This window comes from Thalassophryne amazonica, chromosome 8 (genome assembly GCF_902500255.1).
Source record: "Thalassophryne amazonica chromosome 8, fThaAma1.1, whole genome shotgun sequence".
Classification (NCBI taxonomy): domain Eukaryota; kingdom Metazoa; phylum Chordata; class Actinopteri; order Batrachoidiformes; family Batrachoididae; genus Thalassophryne; species Thalassophryne amazonica.
The window spans coordinates 1,039,661-1,061,553 of NC_047110.1; the positions used below are offsets into that span (position 1 = coordinate 1,039,661).

General features: G+C 42.1%; 1 protein-coding gene and 1 long non-coding RNA gene across 2 annotated transcripts in view; one reads left to right on the forward strand and one right to left on the reverse strand.

Moving 5' to 3' along the window:
* The window catches only part of LOC117515192 (Fanconi anemia group A protein), a 114,045-nt gene that overhangs the window by 86,047 nt on the left and 6,105 nt on the right, over nt 1–21,893 (forward strand). Inside the window, exons 31-34 of the mRNA XM_034175663.1 lie at nt 351–455; nt 1,413–1,528; nt 5,579–5,735; nt 15,020–15,082. Of these exons, the coding sequence (XP_034031554.1) occupies nt 351–455; nt 1,413–1,528; nt 5,579–5,735; nt 15,020–15,082 (441 nt within the window). The remainder of the gene's footprint in view (nt 1–350; nt 456–1,412; nt 1,529–5,578; nt 5,736–15,019; nt 15,083–21,893) is intronic.
* Nucleotides 8,131–20,521, reverse strand: LOC117515194. The gene is made up of 4 exons (XR_004562101.1): nt 20,509–20,521; nt 19,010–19,019; nt 11,695–11,699; nt 8,131–8,284 (listed from the first exon to the last, which is right to left on the reverse strand). It is a non-coding gene; the product is annotated as an uncharacterized LOC117515194 (long non-coding RNA).

A 21,893-nucleotide genomic window follows, 5' to 3' on the forward strand; every position in this document is an offset into this window, starting at 1 on the left:
TACTAATAATTACAGGAATGGTACAAACTGTGGAATTAAGATTGAAGAGCAAAATATTTTGACTGAAGTAAGTTAGTAACATCAGGAATACTTAACTTTTAAGAATAAATCAAATGACTCATAAATGAATCAGATTCCTTCAGTAAAGCGTTTGACATGAAATGGGACTTTACTTTTTTCCTAAATCTGGTCTGATTTCTGCTGAAACACTGTGTGTGTGTGTGTGTGTGTGTGTGTGTGTGTGTGTGTGTGTGTGTGTGTGTGTGTGTGTGTGTGTGTGTGTGTGTGTGTGTGTGTGTGTGTGTGTGTGTGTGTGTGTGTGTGTGTGTGTGTGTGTCCATCCTCTGCAGGGCTTGTTATGTGCCAGCGCGCAGTGCACGAACTCGTGCCGAGAGTTTGACCAGGCCTGGTGTGAGATCAGTGTCCACTGTCCTCTGCTCCTCGTCTCCACTGCAGTACGTCCTCTTCTCCTTACAACCAGAATCCATCTACAATTGGTTTTAGGTCTCAGCAAAACCTGATTTCATTGGTTTCTTTGATCGCGTGTTCAGAGCTTCACACCACACATCTCACATTATTAGTCTGCAGCTTTTACATAAAAGGCTTGTGGTCTCAGTCAGGAGCACATCATCTCCACACGTTCAGGTTCTCATCTTCACATTTTCATGGTCTGACCATCACACATTCAGGCGCACACGTTTTCACGTTTACACATGTAGGTCCTCGTGTTCAGACTTTCCGGAGCTCACGCTCAGTCAGATTCTCAGCTTCACATGTTGTGAATCTCACTTTCACACTTTCAGGTCTTCACATGCTCAGGTCCAGATGTTAAGGTCCTCATGTTCATGCTTTCATGTCTACCCATTCTGCTTCTTACAAGTTCAAGTTCTTACATTCACACATTCAGGGCCTCATACTCCCCTTCAAGTCCTCTTACGTAATGGTCCTCATGTTCACACGTTCAGGATTTGACTTTCATGCATTTAGGTTCTCATGTTCAGCTTCTGAAGTTCACACGTTCAGTGCAGCTGGTGAAGTTTCTGAGGTACACTTTCTCTGTAGCTAATGTTAACTGTCAGACGATTTTTGATTTCATGTTAAAATTGTGTTTTGTTTTGTTTTTTAGTCCTGTACTGAGATGTGGATTTTGTGGATTGTTGGATGTAAGAGATTCTAGACTCTATAACGTCTCTGTCAGAAGTGAAGCTTCAGTGGTAACAGACGATTTTATTACAATTCTGACGTCTCTGATGGTGAAGGCCAGGTTTTGATGGCATCACTTCCTGTACACGTGTACACCAGTGACTCGTGTGTGTGTGTGTGTGTGTGTGTGTGTGTGTGTGTGTGTGTGTGTGTGTGTGTGTGTGTGTGTGTGTGTGTGTGTGTGTGTGTGTGTGTGTGTGTGTGTGAAGCACTGGTGGAAGTGTGTATCTCCAGCTCTGCTGTCACTGTGGCATCGTTTGACTGGTGGAGGAGCTGTGCCGGACCAGCTGCAGCTTCTCGCCTGCTGTCAGCGCTGGGCCTGCAGGTAGCAAGCTGCCGCCCACTTCCACAATCAGGTCTTAGTCCTTTTACAAATAAATGTGCCATGTTAAATACAAATACATCATCTTGCCGGTTCCTTGGAGGATGCCGTCACATCAGGTCTGAGAGCATGCACTGGTGCCACGTCACCACATATACAACATCACGGAACTGATAAAGGTCGTGGATGGCAACCACCTAGACAGACAACCGATCCATCCCCACCTCTCCAAAGTAACAGCCTGTCTGACATAAACAGGGAGGATAAACTGTACAGTGGAGGACAACGTGGTGTGCAACAAATCTAACCAGGACAGAAACATCTCATTTCAATAGGAAGGGAAATTGGCTTGCTACTGGCTGCTGGACACTAGAGGGCGATAGAGCAGCAAATCTCTGGGAAACATAAACATGAATCCATGTAAACAACAACAATCATACACATTTCTTTCAGACCAAAACCTTAAAATGTGCAATTATCAAAACATTAACACATCAAATCAACAGAATAAAAGAAACACAGAACCAACTCAGGTCCTCAGTGACAACCATGGAGAGGGAAAACCATCTCCATCCATCCATCCATCCAACCCTTCACTGCCTGTGTGCTTCCACATCGAATTCCTTTTGTGAAATACTTAATAAAAAGTCAAGTGTTTTCCAGTGGCTGAAAGAGCTTTTCTTTCTATTTTTTTTTAGTTTTTAAGCACTTCTTCCAGTGTTCTGTCAGTAAAAAATGAGCAGTGTCTCTCACACACACTGAGCACCATCAGTCTGCTGATAGGATGAGCAGACACACCCTTCTGATGTTCTCCAGCCTCTAGGATCAACTAGTGGGAGGCTCCATTTTACAGCTGACAGTTTGTAGTTTCAGGGAGTTTTTTTCTCTGATGTTCGATTACATGACATTGATGTGATGTACTTTTTTTTTTTTTTTTTTTTTGGGTCGGCATTTTATTATTGCTTTATTTTGTTTAGTGCTTCAATTCCCTGGAAAGTCCTACATAAATAGTCAGTGTAATTATTGTTATGAATAACAAATGTCTACATTTTTTGGTGTATACAAGTTGCACATGTGTATAATTTGCAGGACCTCACAAACTAGTAAAAAATTAAAAGCGACTTATACTCCAGAAAATACAGTATTATCATCTTGTTGTGAAGTACAGCCCCATTAAAAAACTTGGGTTGATGTGTAAAATGCAAATAAAAACAGAATGCAATGATTTTCAAATCTCATAAACCCATATTTTATTCCCAACAGAACACAAACAACATACCAGATGTTGAAACTTGAACATTTTACCATTTCATTGAAAATATGAGCTCATTTTGAATTTGATGGTAGCAACACATCTCAAAAGTTGTAATAACAAAAGCAACAAAAGGCTGGAAAAGTAACTATTACAAATCAAAAATAACTGGAGGAGCATTTGACAAGTAATTAAGTTAATTGGCAACACAGCGGTAACATGACTGAGTATAACAGGAGCATTTCAGAGAGGCTGAGCTTCTCAAATGTAAAGATGGGCAGAGGTTCAACAGTTTGTGACAAACTGAGTTGAAAAATTATGGAACAATTTCAGAAAAATATTCCTCAACGTAAAATTGTGAAGACTTTGAAGATCCCACCATCTACAGTGTAAACATCTGGAAAGTATCCACAGCTCTTCACTTTTTACACATTTTGTTCCAGTCTTATTACAGAATGGATGAAATTCATTTGTTTCCTCAAAATTCTACACACAATACCCCATAATGACAATGTGAAAAATCACATGTACTTAAGTATTCACAGTACAGAAGCATTTCTGCTGCTTTGAAGGTCCCAATGAGCACAGTGGCCTCCATCATCTGTAAATGGAAGAAGTTCAGGTCCACCAGAACTCTTCCTAGAGTTGGACGCCCATCTAAACTGAGCAATCAGGAGAGAAGGGCCTTAGTCAGGGAGGTGACCAAGAACCCGATGGTCACTCTGTCAAAGCTCCAGCATTCCTCTGTGGAGAGATGAGAACCTTTCCAGAAGGACAACCATCTCTGCAGCAATCCACCAATCAGGCCTGTATGGTAGGGTGGCCAGACGGAAGCCACTCCTTAGTTAAAGACACATGACAGCCCACCTGGAGTTAGACAAAAGGCACCTGAAGGACTCTCAGACCAGGAGAAACAAAGTGCAGCAATGTACAGAGACATCCTGGATGAAAACCTGCTCCAGAGCGCTCTTGACCTCAGACTGGGGCGACGGTTCATCTTTCAGCAGGACAATGACCCTAAACACACAGCCAAGAAAACAAAGGAGTGTCTTCAGGACAACTCTGAATGTCCTTGAGTGGTCCAGCCAGAGCCCAGACCTGAATCTGACTGAACATCTCTGGAGAGATCTAAAAATGTCTGTGCACCGACGCTCCCCATCCAACCTGATGGAGCTTGAGAGGTGCTGCAAAGAGGAATGAACCAAACTGCCCAAAGATAGGTGCACCAAGCTTGTGACATCATATTCAAGAAGACTTGAGGCTGGAATTGCTGCCAAAGGTGCATCAACAAAGTATAGAGCAAAGGCTGTTGTGAAAGTGTCGTGTCACGGACCCATAACAGGGGGCGTTAATGAACGGACAATGGATAAGCCAAAAAGTAACAATTTAATGTTGTGAATCACACAACGATGTACAGACAATAACAATACAGTGACTGTCAATCATACACCAGGTGACGTGTGGCCAGGCTCGACGATAGAAGACGCCTGGCGAGAGAAAAGCCGGATCCACACAGCTTCCACCGCCAACGGAGCTGAAGAACACCGGAGCCGCCAAGCCCTGCGCCCCAGGTGGCCGCTGTCTTCAGCAGTCAGACCCGGTACTGCTGGCAGAGAACAGAGACAGTCCAGATGAGTGTGAGGTCGCACACTCAGTAATCCCACAGTCTGTATTCAGTAAAGGAGGGAGAACCTCCACCTCCAATCACACACTCGTGCAGCTCCTGAGTTAACCACTTATCTGAGTGGGGTGTGAGGCGAATCCGTCGCAGTCCACACCAAACGCCAACTCTGCAGATAAGGCACACCACAGGAAAACGGCTGCAAAAAGAGATCAGACTAATACTCAAAGTTTAAGTCAGCAGAGAAAATTACCTGATTGGTAGTTGATTTCTCGGCGGGGAGGTGGAGTTGCAGTCCGGCCTTTATGGTGGTGGTGATGAGTAACAGCTGGTACGGATGATGAGTGACAGCTGTCACTCCTGGTCGCTCCGACGCCCTCTCGTGCTTGAAGCCCGCGCTTCAAGCAGGGCGCCATCTTGTGGTGGTGGGCCAGCAGTACCTCCTCTTCAGCGGCCCACACAACAAAGGCTGCAATATAGAATGTGTAAAAAGTGAAGTGCTGTGAATACTGATGCTGTGTGTGTGTGTGTGTGTGTGTGTGTGTGTGTGTGTGTGTGTGTGTGTGTGTGTTATGAAATGAGGTCATTGTTGAATCAAGGTTACTGTTAAGTGTACTGGCAGGTGTGATGGAGTGTAACGACAGCCCACCGTGGTTAAGGGGTGGTGCTGCCCCTCTGGTGTTTCTGGGACCTTACTTGCGTTTCATATGAAGAAAATGTGATGTTTATTTGTGCAGTTCTTGTGCTACTCATAGAATCGAATCAAATCAAATCAATTTTTTTATATAGCGCCAGATCACAACAAACAGTTGCCCCAAGGCGCTTTATATTGTAAGGCAAAGCCATACAATAATTACAGAATAACCCCAACGGTCAAAACGGCCCCCTGTGAGCAAGCACTTGGTGACAGTGGGAAGGAAAAACTCCCTTTTAACAGGAAAAAACCTCCAGCAGAACCAGGCTCAGGGAGGGGCAGTCTTCTGCTGGGACTGGTTGGGGCTGAGGGGAGAGAACCAGGAAAAAGACATGCTGTGGAAGAGAGCAGAGATCAATCACCAATGATTCAATCAATCAATCAATCACCATAGAAGTAATACACTCATTCAACACAACTTTTATTTCCACGTCATTGTCTTCTTCAAATGACTTGGTAACAGTTATTTCTCTTCCTGATCTCCAGCATGGACGACGACCTCGACGCACCGATGCCTCTAGCTCCGCCCCTGCTTCTGGCGGCCTGCCTGCATCGTGCGTGCCAGCGGCGTAAAGTGGAACAGCAGAAAATTGGAACCAGCCTGGAAATGATGAAATTGGAGAGGACAGGGCAGCGGCAGCAGGTGAGGGACACACAGCACTGTGAGCGTCCGGTTTAACCTCAGAGCAGTATTTGGATTTTGACCCTGGCTCCCTCTTCCACCATGTTAAAGAAAGGCTCCGAGGTACAAACAAGACACCTGAAGTCCAACTGTAGACGGGGTTGTTGATGTTCAGGGCAACACACACACCGACACACACACAGAGTGGAACCAGTGGAGGGTGGCTCCATCAAAAGGGTCCACAGAGCAAATGTCAGTGTAGCTCCAGTTCCCACCACCAGGAAACAGGCGGGTCGTGTCCCTGCTGCTGTAGCTGCACAGATTCAGATCCACAGTTTGTAGTTCTGGAAGAGGCCATGAACCCAAGTCCAGCACTAATAGAGGTGCGACAGATAGATGATGTTCCTGTCAGGACACTGGGGTTGCAGAGCCGGACCACGTGTCAGAGCCAGAACCACCTGCCCCTGTGACCCGCAGTAGATCTGCTGTGGACAATAATTTGGGTGCTGTTGAAGTCAAATGTGTGCTCTAAGTCACTGAGGACATTACCTTTATTGCAGGAAGCAATAGGAAAACCTTGATAAATCCCATTACGGTCACTAGATGGTGCTGTCGTGAGTGCAACAGACTTGGAAAGAACCACAGAAGTGAAACCCCATCATGCTTTGCTACACATTGATCCTTCAGACACTGGACTGTTTTTGAAGATTTGCTGGCCACACGGTGAAGTTGGTCTCGGTTTGATGTAATGGCATAGTGCTTGTGAAGATCGTTGGTGATGGGATGGGTATTGATAAGATTCCATCAATATTGATTCCACTTATCGATCCAATTCCTTAATGAGTCCCTTATCAATACCTCTTGTGAATTTTCTGTGTACTAAAAGTTGGCTTGACAGGTTTTCTATGTCAACAACATTTTATTGAGTCTTAAAGTAAATAAATATGAAATTGGTCACTGGATCCTTGATCTCTGGACATAAATAAAAATAAATAAAATCTGTACATGGTCACTGGATCAAAGATCAGTGTAATACCCCGCCACCCATACGCTGATTGAGGCTGACCAAACTGCGTCAGAATGACACATCCAGCCACAATCAGGAAATATTGAGGTCTGAAGACCAATGGACAGCAGTCTGTGAGCATCTACATATTTGGTCCCATTCACTCGGCTCCCCTGAGTGTGTTGCACATGTTCAAAACACTCTTTGCACCATCGAGATGGAACACACATCTGACGGTGGTCTATGTCCGTTTTCTGTGCCACCTGATCTCAATCTACATATTCTGACAGCATCATAACAGCATCTGAAGCAATCTGATCACGGTTGATTGAGCTCTGAGATTGATCGGTCACATCAAAGCCTGCCGGCATGTTGTGCCACATATGTCCACCTCCACTGGACCCCGGCCAGGGAGGGAGAAGGAAATGTTGATATGCAATAACATGTATGTGGCACACATTCATCATGTGCAGCAGGTGTGAACAGCACACTATCAGGCCAAAAGTGCCGCGTGCCGTTGTGCCTCTCCGTGGTCTCATGTGCAGTAATGCATCTTTGCACGGGTCAGAGCTGAACGAACCTCACTGCTGTAATATACATATTATTACCTGATCACCATCTAAACTCTGTAGGAGCAGTGATGTGGAACTGTATTGACAAGATTATTAAACATGAAACTCACCTCCAGCACGGAACCAGGACAGTGCAGAGCCCACAGGATCCAAACCGCAGCCTGTGGTGAAAAGCCTCTCACCAGGCGTGCACTGAGCTGTGTTGTGCTCCAGAAGTGAGCAAAAAAGAAATTAACGTTTGCTGGAAAGGCTGCGTCTGATGCACAGTGTGACTGTTTGACCCACTGCCAGCAAACTTTCAGCAAACTTTGCTGAAAGTTTGACCACGCCTCTTTCCCTCCTTGACTGCGTCCAATTATGGCAATTTTTGCTGTTCCGGCCTGGTTCCTGCACATTCTTGCTGTGTGTGACGGGGGCTTAATTCATAAAGAATGGAGGACGTCTCATTTGGGGTGGGGGGAACTGGTTTTGGTTGATTGTAGTTTGTTGTCTGTATTGCAACATTTGGTGTCATTTGATTTAAAACGGCGTTTCACTTTGAAGTTAATTCCAACCGAAAACTATCTTTCCAACTTTACTCGGCAGAGAGCCGCGCATCATTTGGAGCTGTGCACTTAATCCCACAAAACAGAGGAACAGCACGGAGGACAAGTCTCGTTTCTTGCCCACGAGTCCCAGTTAGTGACTTTAGCCCGCAAAAAGGTGACTCATGATTGACATCTTTAAATGGCTTTGAGGGGGTTAATGAAGAACAGACAGACAGGTCTGTCTGTTCTTCATTTGCAGCTTCACAGAAACAGCGGGTCTGCAGTCAGCTTAGAGAAATTATCACTTTCCCGATACACACCCTCACAAACAATGGAAGCTGTGGTGTAATGTGCACTGAAAACAGATAAGGGAATCATTAAACAAAAAGGCTATTGATGTCTGTGGATCAAATCATTTCTTATCAGTTCTTAACAGGAATCGGTTTTTGATATTCATCCCTATTGCTTTAGGTTTTTTTTATTTAATTTTATGCACTACTTGTAATAGTTAAAGTACTTTTGGACATAAGTATTAAGTAGTCTGACTGATATGGATTTTTTTTTTGGGGGGGGGCAATAAAGATATTGAGGAGTAATAAATGAAAGATCCTGACTTATCTGCTGAAATATATATATTATATAAGAGAACAAATGCAAAACATATCTGATTTATACAGAAATACAGCTGCTGGGAGTGTGTTGCACCATCTTGGGTTATTTTATTCAAGCAACCAACCAATGTGCATTATGCTGCCTTCACTCCGTTTGGCAGCTGCGGTGTTGCATCACTCAGCATTTGCATAAAATAGACATCTCGTGTATTTTGACTCCGCCTAGCTGGCAGTGTAGCACCAACTGGTCTCTTGTCGCTATAAAGCTCCCACACTGTTTGAAAATGAAGAGCAGTTGGTCGCTTTGCCTCTGTCTCTTTTAGCGAATGTGACTTAGGAGTAATGAGGGTCCCAGCCATGCTTGACAGCACTGTAAACAAAGGCATCAGAGCATCCTCTGTTGGACAAACTACGTAATGACACCATTTCCAACAGTCAGAGTCTTTTTCTGCATTGTTTTTTTGGTAAAATTTAGTTTTCATTTGGGAAAAATAACACTGACGCAGATATGTTTGTGAAGGGCTCATGTTGGGCTCTAATGCTGAGAGCGGAGGAGGAGTTTAGTGCCATAAGTCCATGGGTGTTGACAACAGTGAAGATTTCTGAAGCAGACAGGAAAAGTCTGGAGATAGGAGAGTTTGTAGAAGAGTCCTTTGCTGGTTACTAGGGATGTGAATCGTTCAACAACTCAAGATTCAATTTGATTCCATTCTTGGGTTGACGCTTTGATTCAGAATCGATTTTCGATTCAAACAGCTCTGAGAAATAGTTATATTACTTAAAAAATGTTTATGTTTAAGAAAATGCAGCTTTACAAGGTTAATCAAGTGATTCTAGATATAAATTTACTTATCTGCTTTGCTCGTTCAGAGTTGGCTGGCAGTTTAGCGAAGCGCTGGTCAGTAGTTGGCAGAGACTGCTGCTCCGCTCTTTTAGCTCCGGGTGATGACGTAGCATGTGGGCTTGCGGATTTGAAGTGTTTCCGAAGTACATGACTTTCATTTTGCAGATTTTGCACACTGCATAAGTCATGTCAAGCTCCTTCTTATGCAGCAAATAATAAAATCCAAAATGCGCCCAGACATTTGCCTTCAGCAAAGATAGTGCTGGCTGAATTAGCTCTTCGTCCGCCATGCTAAGCTACAGCCACTGAACTCTGCAGCTCACGAGTGTTTGAAGCACGCCGGACCCCCCCCACTCGCGGGGACGCTGTAGTACGGAAGCCGTTGCCTGACAAACAGTACACGCAGCGAGTAAGCAAGAAAATGTTTTAAAAAATGCTTTTTAAAAATCTATTCTTGGACATTTTGGATCGATTCAGAATCGTAATAAATAAGAATCACGATTTGGACGTGAATCAATTTTTTCCGACACCCCTACTGGTTACTGTGTAATATAATGTTTTTAACAACCCCAAAAAGATATTTGTGCATCCTGTGGCATTTAATGTTGTCAGGCTTCATGTATTTAATGCATCAATCATCAGTTTGATGATAATAACTGAATTCATGACCCGAACATAAATAAACACTACCGTTATTTCCAAAGCTTCCAACAGCGGTGTTACACCTGTCGAGGGCAGAGCTGTGGTTGTCCACGATTTTAAAACCTGATTAATCCAAGTCCTCATAACATATGGTTTGCAGATTAGAAAATATGCATGTAGATCAATAACACTGTGAAAAAATGATACAACGTGCTGCAGTCGAATGCAGGACAGCGATACAAAACGTTCCTGATGGTCTCGTCGTGTCTTTGATTTGATTTGGTCATTTATTTAGTCCCCATGGGGGCAATTCAGGTGCAGTCAACAGTAAAAATTGCATTCATAAAAACACATCATACAAGTTCACAAAAACAGCAGAATAAATATACAAAACAAAAACCAAGAAATGAAGTGCAAGTCAGTGTAGACTTAAGTGCAACAGTGAGTCCTTAGGTGTTATTTAGGAGAGCAATGGCTGTGGGAATAAAAGAGTTTTTTAGTCTGTTGGTTCTGCATCTGGGCATTACCAGGCGTCTGCCCGAGGGGCAGATACTTAAATTGTGAGTGCAGAGGGTGTGCCCAATCCGCCATAATTTTCCTGGCTTTTGACACAACCCTTGTTTTAAAAAGGTCCATGATGTCCGTGCACTGAGTTCCCATAATTTTACCACATTCCTTGACAATATTACAAAGACGGTTGCGATTCTTAAGGTTCAGTAAGTTGAGCCAACACAGGAAGGAAAAGGTTAACACAGACTGCACAAAGCAACTGTAATACATTTTCATGAAGACACCATCTACGTTATAATTCCTATGTTTTCACAGAAAGTGTATTCTTTGATGCGCCTTACTGCACACTGCATTAACCTGCAATTCAAAGGATAATTTATTGTCAGTTTGGGTGCCCAGATACTTATAATTCTCAACAACATCTATGGGCTTCCCATCAATGGACATTTGATTCAGAACAGGTGGTGTTTTCCTGAAATCAGTGTGCATTTCTTTAGTTTTGTCCACATTTATATATAAAAAGGATGAATGGCACCACTCTAAAAAGTCCAGCAAGACCAAACTATGGTCTGTGGAGTCATCACCGTGCAGAAGGGACAGGATAACTGAATCATCTGCATATTTTATGATGTGATGATTATCATGTTGGCTTTGACAGAGATCAGTATAAAGAACAAACAACAAAGGAGATAAAATGCAGCCCTGAGGGACTCCAGTGGATGATACAACAGCATCGGAGAGAGTTTCATTAACTCTGACTCTCTGCAATCTGTTTGTTAAAAAGTCAATAATCCATAGAATTAGGCCAACATCAGTGTTCATGTCTCTTAATCGCTCTGCCAATACATGTGGTTGTATGCAGTTAAAAGCAGAGGAGAAATCAATAAACAACATCCAAATAAAGGTATTTACACCTTCAAGATGCTGCAAAGCCAGATTGAGTAGAGTGGAAAACGCATCATCCACGCCCCTTCCAGATTTGTTTGCGAACTGGAGTGGGTCTAACACTCCCTGTGTTTGTCTTAAAAGCTCCTCTTTCACAATTTTCTCAAAACTCTTCATAACAAGAGATGTTAGTGCTATAGGCCTGTAGTCGTTCGGTTCTTTAGGTGACTTGTTTTTTGGTATTGGAACAATTGTTGAGGATTTCCAAAGGGAGGGTACTGTGCGGAGTTCCATCGAACAAGAAAAGATGTGGCAGAATATATCAGCCAATTGCTCTGCACAGTTTTTAAGTACCCTTCCCCCAATACCATCAGGCCCTGGACTTGTCCTTTCCTTAACACTTTTAAGGTGCTTAAGGACCACACCTCTATCAATGGATAAGTTAATGTTACTGGGCTCATCATTCTGAAGGACACACAAATTGTGATTAAAATTTAGGACAATTAAATCGATTATAAAAGTATTCAATTCATTTGCAAAGATCACATCTGAAGGAAACAAGTTAGTGCTCAGAACACCAGAGCTTGATTTTGATTCCATTCCTAACATAGATTTCATTCCCTTCCAAGATGAATGTAGATTTCCAGAAGTAAAAAGGCTTTGCACTTTGTTCTTATGGTCATTTCTAGCTCTTTTAATATTTCTTTTGACTTCTTTCTGCAATCTGTGATACATAGACATATCCCCTCCTTCAAAGCATTTATTTCTCTGTATTATTGAGTCTCTAACATCTTTAGAGAACCAGAATTTGTTGTTTGAGAAGGAACGAAATGATCTGCGAGGGATAGTTATGTTTTCACAAAACGAGATGTAGGCAGACACAGTTTCTGTAAGTTTGTCAAGATCTGTGCAATTGTCTTTAAAAACATCCCAATCTGTGCAATCAAGGCACTCCTGGAGGCACTGAATGGAATCTGCGTTCCACACAGACGCTGTGCGTCTCTCTGCTTTGACTCTCTTAAAGAGAGGTTGGTAATAGGGCACAAGGTGAATGACATTACGGTCGGACGACCCTAGTGGCGCTCTGCGATTGACCTTTGATTGACCCAACACACAGATCGAGATATTTTGTGCGTCGTGTGGGGCAAGTTACATATTGTTCAAACCCTGGAAGTAATTTAGCAGGGTTACAATTGTTAAAATCTCCCATGATTAAATTAGGCACATCTGGGGAGATACCCTGGAGTTTGCGCACAGTGCGTGTAATCATCCGCGCAGCTATGTCAGCATTCGCCTTTGGATGAATGTAAACAATAGTCACAAACAGCAGAGGGAATTCCCTCGGGAGGTGGAACGGGCGCAAAGACACTGACAGGAGTTTGATGTCCTCCGTACACACAGACTCCCTCACAATTTCGGTCTTGCACCAAGACCAAAATTGTGAGGGAGTTGTGAGGGAAATTGTGTGTCTGTCCCTGTATTTAGCTGTTAGCATTTAGCATGAAACTGCGGAGCAGAGAACTCCAGCAGAATGAATGAAGAAAAGCAACACTTTACCATAATGTTGTAACTTCTTTCTTTCATGCTATCTGGCAAAAAGTTAATTTCAACTTTTCACATGATCAGAATGTTTGTGGTTCCCTCCCTTGCTGGAATGATTTTTAGTTCATCAGAGAAGTATGGCGTCATTGATGCTAATGGAATGGCATTGATTTTTTTCCCTGGCACGTGTTTTTGTCGACAGGTAATCTTTCATCTCGGGATTGTGACATCACTTCTCCTGTCTGAGCACTATCAAACAACACACAGTATTGTGAAATGATTTAGCCATATTTAATGTATAAAAGCTATGAAATATGGTGTACCATAGGGTTCTGTTCTGGGTCCATTATTCTCTCTCTATGAAAGTAAAGTAATAGCATGTTTAAGAAAGTGAGTGAAGCTCAAAATTCTTGTAATAGCTTTTATTTCCATACACACATTGCATTTGTGTGTATTGTGAAATAAACAATGCATTTGACTCGTGTAAATCTTGCTTTCATTAGTCCACAATTTTTTTGAACAACCTAATATTCCTTTTTGTTCAGTTTCTGTAAAATAATACATTTGATAAATTTTTCTAAATGTTTTGACTTAGAATAGAATGTGCAGTGTTCCCAATGCATTTGCATGTGTGGAAATTAAAGCTATTATAGGGATTTTGAGCTTTACTCACTTTTATAACTCACTATTATTTTGAACACAACTATAGCACCTCCTGGTCAGATTATACAGGAGTCATGGAATTATTTTTCAAGATTATGCAAATGTTTTAGGCATGTTTAATGTGAAATCTATGAAATGTGGGGTTCCTCAGGGTTCTGTTCTGGGTCCATTATTCTCTCTTTATGTAGCAGGTCTTGTTCGGATGGTAAATATCTACATTTTGCAAATAAATATGAACTAGCATGTTGCCCGTGGGGATCCATGGGCTGTAGATTGGGTAGTGTTTATAAAATAGGTAGCTGACATTTTTCAAGGGTAGTAATAAATAAAGCAATGAGTTAGAATGGCATGTGAGTCCAGAATGTTTTTAGAACCTTAGACCTAAACAGCTTTTTGAAGAGGAACTCAATCCTTTTATTTCCTGTAAACTGTATAATTTTTTGTTAATTTACTGTCTTAATGCATTTCTAAATTGTTTAGGTTGTTGCTGTCATATACACACTTATTATTATTATTATTATTATTGTTTCTATTTTGTCATTTGATTTTAAATGGACCACAATGGAAATAAGTGTTTTCATTTTCTTGCACTTACACTCATGCTTTTAATATAAAGATGATTTACTGCCCCCTGCTGGAAAGGCATCTGAGTCCAAAATGTAATTAGCAATGTTAACTAATATTCATAGCTTCTCCAAAACTATTAGTCCTATCAGTGTTCCGTTTTGGCATCGTTCATCCTTGACCCAATATACATAAGCACACCAAGCAGCAAATGTGAGCTGTGCTTTGTTTGTCCCTGATCGAAGTTGCACACACACACAGCAGGTGGTTTTAATTCAACAAAGATAGTGGCTGAAGACATTAAAACCAGCAAACATTTCACTCATGGCACCAACATGAAATTAAAGTCACTCATGGTGACAGCAACATGAGACTTATCTAAACTGACCAATTGGGCTACAAAAACACAATCAATAACTAATAACACTGCTAAAATAACATAAACCACAATAACAGCATTTAAAACCTCAAAAGCGACAACTCCCATGGTGCATTGCAGCACAGCATCCATTGTTTATTGGTTAGTTAAATTGCTAAATTCTCAAAAACATTAGTCCTATCAACTTTTTGTTTTCGCAGCGTTCATCCTCAACCCAAAATACATAAGTATAGCAAACGGCAAATGTCAGCTCTCCCCGGTTTTTGCGTGATCAAAGCCATGCACACACACACACATACAGGCCACTTGGCTATTATAATAAAGATAAGAGGTGATGCTGCTTTATTGTTGGTAACTACATCATTTGTTTTGGTGGTCCCGTGACCACTTTGAGTTGGTGACAGATGTATCTGTCTGTTGTGACTTTCTCCTGAGCGTTACCAGTCATTGGGTTGAAGTAAAAAGGTTTTCTTTATTTATTTTTCTCCTCGTTGACTCCTTGAAATGTTTCTTGGTGTTTGTTCTGGTTGACACTACCTCTGTGTGATGTCTAATTCCAGGTGCTGGTTTTTATGCTCTTCCTGTGTGTAAATACCCACCTGTCCTCGCTGCTGGACCCTCAGGTGATTTCTACATGCACACATGCTTAAGTAGGTTCAGACGTGGCACCTTTTTTGAGATTATGGCCCACACAAGATTCACGTGACACTTTGACACCTTATATGCTCCCTCTGAGGATGAATAAATCTTTCTTCTCAGGCACCTGAGGATAATTATGTAATGGTTTCTTATGGTCATGTATCTGGGTGATCTGTTGAGGACAGTGTAGTGGTTTCTCTCTTGTTCTCCACCTACTGAAGCCTCTAACAGCCAGTTAGCATCATCTTCCTGGGATAAATTGTGAGCTGAGACACAGCTTCTGCTGTGTCAAAAACGCGATGCATCTTATTAAAAATAATGCTTTTCAGAACAATTCGCGCCAGTTCTGCCACGGCTGATGCTTCTGGTGTGAAAACCCCTTAACACTTTCAAGATTATATGCAAATCAATCTAGTGACAGGGGATACTGGCATCCTATAACAGTGTATATAAAGAAAATCTGCAGACAAGAGACAACACAAATCTAATCTAATGCTACTAAGTATAATATATTATACTACAAAACCAGTACCACAAGACTGGAACTTGTCCACAAAAACCAACACACTAGAACATGAACATGCACATATATAGATGAACAAAGTATCAACATGAGTGTGAAAGGATGAACTTCACAAATATATCAGGGAACAATGCAGTTTGATTGACCATGTCTATGCTGTGGCTGCTGCTGCTACTGTTGAGTCACTGTGGCACCAAGTCAGCTGCCTTTGACACAGTCGACCACGTGATTCTGCTGCATCGTCTCGAGCAGTGTGTGAGCATTACAGGCTCTGCTCTCACCTGGTTTAGTTCTTGCCTCACAGAGCGGAGCTTTTACCTGCAGTTGGGCCACTTTTCTTCAGATGTGGCCCCACTGACCTGTGGAGTCCCTCAAGGCTCCATTCTAGGTCCTATTCTTTTCCCTTTGTACATGTTGCCTCTCTGCAGTATCTTTCAAAAATGCCAAATATCTTTCCATTGCTTTTCCGATGATGTCCAAATTTACCTGCCACTAAGGTCATTAGGCAGTGACCCAATGCAGCCATTATTGGATTGTTTGAGTGAGGTCAAATCTTGGATGAGTGTTTACCTATTAAATCTTAATGAATCCAAGATGGAGGTTATCCTGTTTGGGGGTAGCACTTCCACAGCCTGCTCTGCTCATGTCCTGGGTCCCCTGAGCTCCAACATTCACTCCTGTGTGAGGAACCATGTGGTGATTTTTGACAGCCATTTGATAAGCAGATCAGTGCTGTTGTTATAATAAGGTTCTTTCAACTCTGTCTGCAAGCAAAGTCCAAGAAATATTTCTCTAGGATTGACCTTGAGAAGGTTATCCAAGCCTTTGTCACAAGTAGACTAGATTATTGTAACTCTCTGTACGTTGGTTTGGATCAGACCTCTCTAAACCGCCTTCAGCTTATTTACAACGTTGCTGCTTGTCTTCTTTTGGGAAAGAAAAAGTCTGACCACATTCCGGCGGTCTTGGCTACCGGACCATTACCGGGTTGATTTTAAACTTCATTTAATTGTTTTTAAAGCCCTCAATGGCCCCAGTGTATCTTTCAGAGCTTCGTTTTTCTTAAACCCCAACCAGAGCCTTAAGGTCTTCTGACCAACTGTTGCTGGAGGTGCGTAAAACCAGATTAAAGATGAGAGGTGACAGAGCCTTTGAACAAATGCCCCCAGGCTCTGGAATAGTCTCCCCTTTAATATTAGATCATCCCTGTCCCTAGAGACATTTAAATCCTCTTTAAAAACCTATTTCTTTTCTCTGGCATTTCCTAACTGAGCGATTACGTCTCTGTTTCACCTTAGTATTTCTTCTGTTTTTCTTGTTGCTTAATGCTGACAAATTATACCTTATTTGTAGTCTTTCGGTATCATGGCTCAAGCAGAGGGTCGCCCCTTTGAGTCTGGTCTGCTTGAGGTTTCTTTCTCAAATCTTCAGAGGGAGTTTTTTCTTACCGCTGTCACCTGTGTTCTTGCTCTGGGGACTGGTAAGGTTAGACCTTACTTCTGCCTGATGCAGCTTTGTTGTGATTTGGCACTATATAAATAAAGTAAATTAAATCAAACTAAATTATTTCAAAATTATTTTAAATTACTTTTACTCTTTATTTAGCTTTGTCTTTTATTTGTTTTATTGCCTGTTGTAATTTTATTGTTATTTTTATTCCATTTATTTGTGATTTGGGGTAACTTGGTGCCCATTTTTTAAATTATGTGCAGCACTTTGGTCGACTGCTGTCGATTTAAATGTACTTTAGAAATAAAGGTTGAGTTGAGCCTGTGCGCCACCTGAAACCACTCCGCTGGTAACATCAGGCTCTTTAGATGGTGCACTCTCTCTCTCACACACACACACACACACACCCCTTTGGTGTCTGGTTTTGACCACTGCTGACGTTTGACCTTGTTTGAGCCCCACATCTTGCCAACTTTTGCGTACAGAGTGTTTTGGAACTTCTAACCGTTGTTGGATATTTATTTCAATCAATCAATCAATCAACTTTTTTTTTTATATAGCACCAAATCACAACAAACAGTTGCCCCAAGGCGCTCTATATTGTAAGGCAAGGCCATACAATAATTATGAAAAACCCCAACGGTCAAAACGACCCCCTATGAGCAAGCACTTGGCTACAGTGGGAAGGAAAAACTCCCTTTTAACAGGAAGAAACCTCCAGCAGAACCAGGCTCAGGGAGGGGCAGTCTTCTGCTGAGACTGGTTGGGGCTGAGGGAAAGAACCAGGAAAAAGACATGCTGTGGAGGGGGGCAGAGATCGATCACTAATGATTAAATGCAGAGTGATGCATACGGAGCAAAAAGAGAAAGAAACAGTGCATCATGGGAACCCCCCCACAGTCTACGTCTAAAGCAGCATAACCAAGGGATGGTCCAGGGTCACCTGATCCAGCCCTAACTATAAGCCTTAGCGAAAAGGAAAGTTTTAAGCCTAATCTTAAAAGTAGAGAGGGTGTCTGTCTCCCTGATCTGAATTGGGAGCTGGTTCCACAGGAGAGGAGCCTGAAAGCTGAAGGCTCTGCCTCCCATTCTACTCTTACAAACCCTAGGAACTACAAGTAAGCCTGCAGTCTGAGAGCGAAGCGCTCTATTGGGGTGATATGGTACTACGAGGTCCCTAAGATAAGATGGGACCTGATTATTCAAAACCTTATAAGTAAGAAGAAGAATTTTAAATTCTATTCTAGAATTAACAGGAAGCCAATGAAGAGAGGCCAACACGGGTGAGATATGCTCTCTCCTGCTAGTCCCCGTCAGTACTCTAGCTGCAGCATTCTGAACCAACTGAAGGCTTTTTAGGGAACTTTTAGGACAACCTGATAATAATGAATTACAATAGTCCAGCCTAGAGGAAATAAATGCATGAATTAGTTTTTCAGCATCACTCTGAGACAAGACCTTTCTGATTTTAGAGATATTGCGTAAATGCAAAAAGGCAGTCCTACATATTTGTTTAATATGCGCTTTGAATGACATCCTGATCAAAAATGACTCCAAGATTTCTCACAGTATTACTAGAGGTCAGGGAAATGCCATCCAGAGTAAAGATCTGGTTAGACACCATGCTTCTAAGATTTGTGGGGCCAAGTACAATAACTTCAGTTTTATCTGAGTTTAAAAGCAGGAAATTAGAGGTCATCCATGTCTTTATGTCTGTAAGACAATCCTGCAGTTTAGCTAATTGGTGTGTATCCTCTGGCTTCATGGATAGATAAAGCTGGGTATCATCTGCGTAACAATGAAAATTTAAGCAATACCGTCTAATAATACTGCCTAAGGGAAGCATGTATAAAGTGAATAAAATTGGTCCTAGCACAGAACCTTGTGGAACTCCATAATTAACTTTAGTCTGTGAAGAAGATTCCCCATTTACATGAACAAACTGTAATCTATTAGACAAATATGATTCAAACCACCGCAGTGCAGTGCCTTTAATACCTATGGCATGCTCTAATCTCTGTAATAAAATTTTATGGTCAACAGTATCAAAAGCAGCACTGAGGTCCAACAGAACAAGCACAGAGATAAGTCCACTGTCCGAAGCCATAAGAAGATCATTTGTAACCTTCACTAATGCTGTTTCTGTACTATGATGAATTCTAAAATCTGACTGAAACTCTTCAAATAGACCATTCCTCTGCAGGTGATCAGTTAGCTGTTTTACAACTACCCTCTCAAGAATCTTTGAGAGAAAAGGAAGGTTGGAGATTGGCCTATAATTAGCTAAGATAGCTGGGTCAAGTGATGGCTTTTTAAGTAATGGTTTAATTACTGCCACCTTAAAAGCCTGTGGTACATAGCCAACTAACAAAGATAGATTGATCATATTTAAGATTGAAGCATTAAATAATGGTAGGACTTCCTTGAGCAGCCTGGCAGGAATGGGGTCTAATAAACATGTTGATGGTTTGGATGAAGTAACTAATGAAAATAACTCAGACAGAACAATCGGAGAGAAAGAGTCTAACCAAATACCGGCATCACTGAAAGCAGCCAAAGATAACGATACATCTTTGGGATGGTTATGAGTAATTTTTTCTCTAATAGTCAAAATTTTGTTAGCAAAGAAAGTCATGAAGTCATTACTAGTTAAAGTTAATGGAATACTCAGCTCAATAGAGCTCTGACTCTTTGTCAGCCTGGCTACAGTGCTGAAAAGAAACCTGGGGTTGTTCTTATTTTCTTCAATTAGTGATGAGTAGAAAGATGTCCTAGCTTTACGGAGGGCTTTTTTATAGAGCAACAAACTCTTTTTCCAGGCTAAGTGAAGATCTTCTAAATTAGTGAGACGCCATTTCCTCTCCAACTTACGGGTTATCTGCTTTAATCTACGAGTTTGTGAGTTATACCACGGAGTCAGACACTACTGATTTAAAGCTCTCTTTTTCAGAGGAGCTACAGCATCCAAAGTTGTCTTTGATGATGAGTGGTTAGCACTGTTGCCTCACAGCAAGAAGGTCATTGAATTTGGTTCCCACCTGTGGCCTTTCTGTGTGGAGTTTGCATGGGTTTCCTCTGGGTGCTCCGGTTTCCTCCCACATTTAAAGACATGCAGGTTAGCTGAATTGGAAACTTTATAATTGCACAGGTCTCCCTTGCAAAAGAGGTCTCTATCTCAATGGGACTAACCTGGCAAATAAAGGTTAAATTAAATTAAAATCTGAAAAGACAGCAAGTAGTTAAAATCCAAGATGGCACACATGGAGGGACACAGCAGACGCCAGAATATTCGGATTGTTGATTGAAACTGATGCTATTGAGGGCCCGCCCCCTTCTGATTTTTTTCTCCCAACTCCTCGACAATGTTTCTGGAATGGAGGTGCTCGCTTCACATCGGGATTGGACAGAACGTACTGGAGCTTAAAGGACATGTCCCACCAAAATCATAACAATTTAGATTTAGGCTGTTAGTGAGCACCTGCTGATCCACCGGGATTACTTTGTGCACTTCCGTGACCAGTTTGAAAGTATACAGCATTCACAACAAACAGCTACGGAGATGTCTGAAAACAGAGTACTCATGAGTACTCGGGTGTTTCTGACAGGTGACGTAGTTAATGGAAGCGTCCCAGTGTGTGCTTAATGGAATGTAGCTGATAACATTAAGAACTGAAGCACAGATTAATTCCAAACTTTACATAAGTGTGATGTCGTGTTATGACGATTTTTGTGATAAGTGATCATTTTGATGTGGTCACGGTAAAAGCTGTGGCTCAAAGAAGCACACACACACACCAAGCTTTGTAGCACAAATACACGCATTCCAGCTCCAAATTTCCCCCCCCCCCCCCCCCAAAAAAACAAAATAAAAATCTAGCCACAAAAAACAAAAGGAGTAAAATCAGAACATGCCAGACTCACCATCATGTTATGGATTAATTTCCAAATGTAAGCTCCATGCAGTCAAAGAAGCGCACACGTGAGATTGCCAGCTGCAATTCTGCCTCTCTCTCGATCGTGGCACGTAAAATAATGTCCATGACCTCCTGGAAATAATGTATTCTGACTTTTTCCAATGTAACAAATCCATCTCCATGTCCAAGCAGTCTGTTAAAAACAATGTCCTACAATGTCCAGACACTTCATCGGGTGCATCTCTGGTCAAATCTCGTTGACTCCTGGTGACTTGCAAATGAGGAGTTTTTTGGCTACCTCAGTGACTTCCATTGGGGAGATGGCACCAGATCTGCCCAAGCCTTTCATCCCTGCCTCCTTTGTAGAAGGTAATGTCAGGAGGATTGAGGAGATCCTCAAAGTGTTCCTTCCACTTGCTGACTATATCCCCAGTCCAAGTAAACAGCTCTCCAACTTAAATAACTCAGGAAAGGGAGGCAGTTCTATATCCAGGCTGTTTTTAGCAGTTTTCCAGAACTGCTTTGAACCCGACCAAAAGTCATTCTGCATGGTTTCTCCAAACTCCTCCCACATGAGTTTGTGGTTGCGGAACCACTGGCTGCAGTCCTTCTGGCCTGCAGGTAAATGTCTGCTGATTATGGAGACAACCAAACACAAAAGGCCCCCTCCTTCAGCCTGATGGCTTCCCTCATTGCAGGTCTCCACTCTGGGTTCTTGGGTTGCCACTGCAAGAAGCATCAACCACCATCTGGCCACTGGTTTGACCATGGACCAGTCTGACTCCATTCCCCTGACCTCTTATGTATGCAGGAGATGTTCTTTGGGGGTGCAAGTTAAATGTCTTTTGGACAGGTTCATTCACCAAAAGTTTCCATAGAACCCTCATGACTCATTTAGGTTTTCCTGAT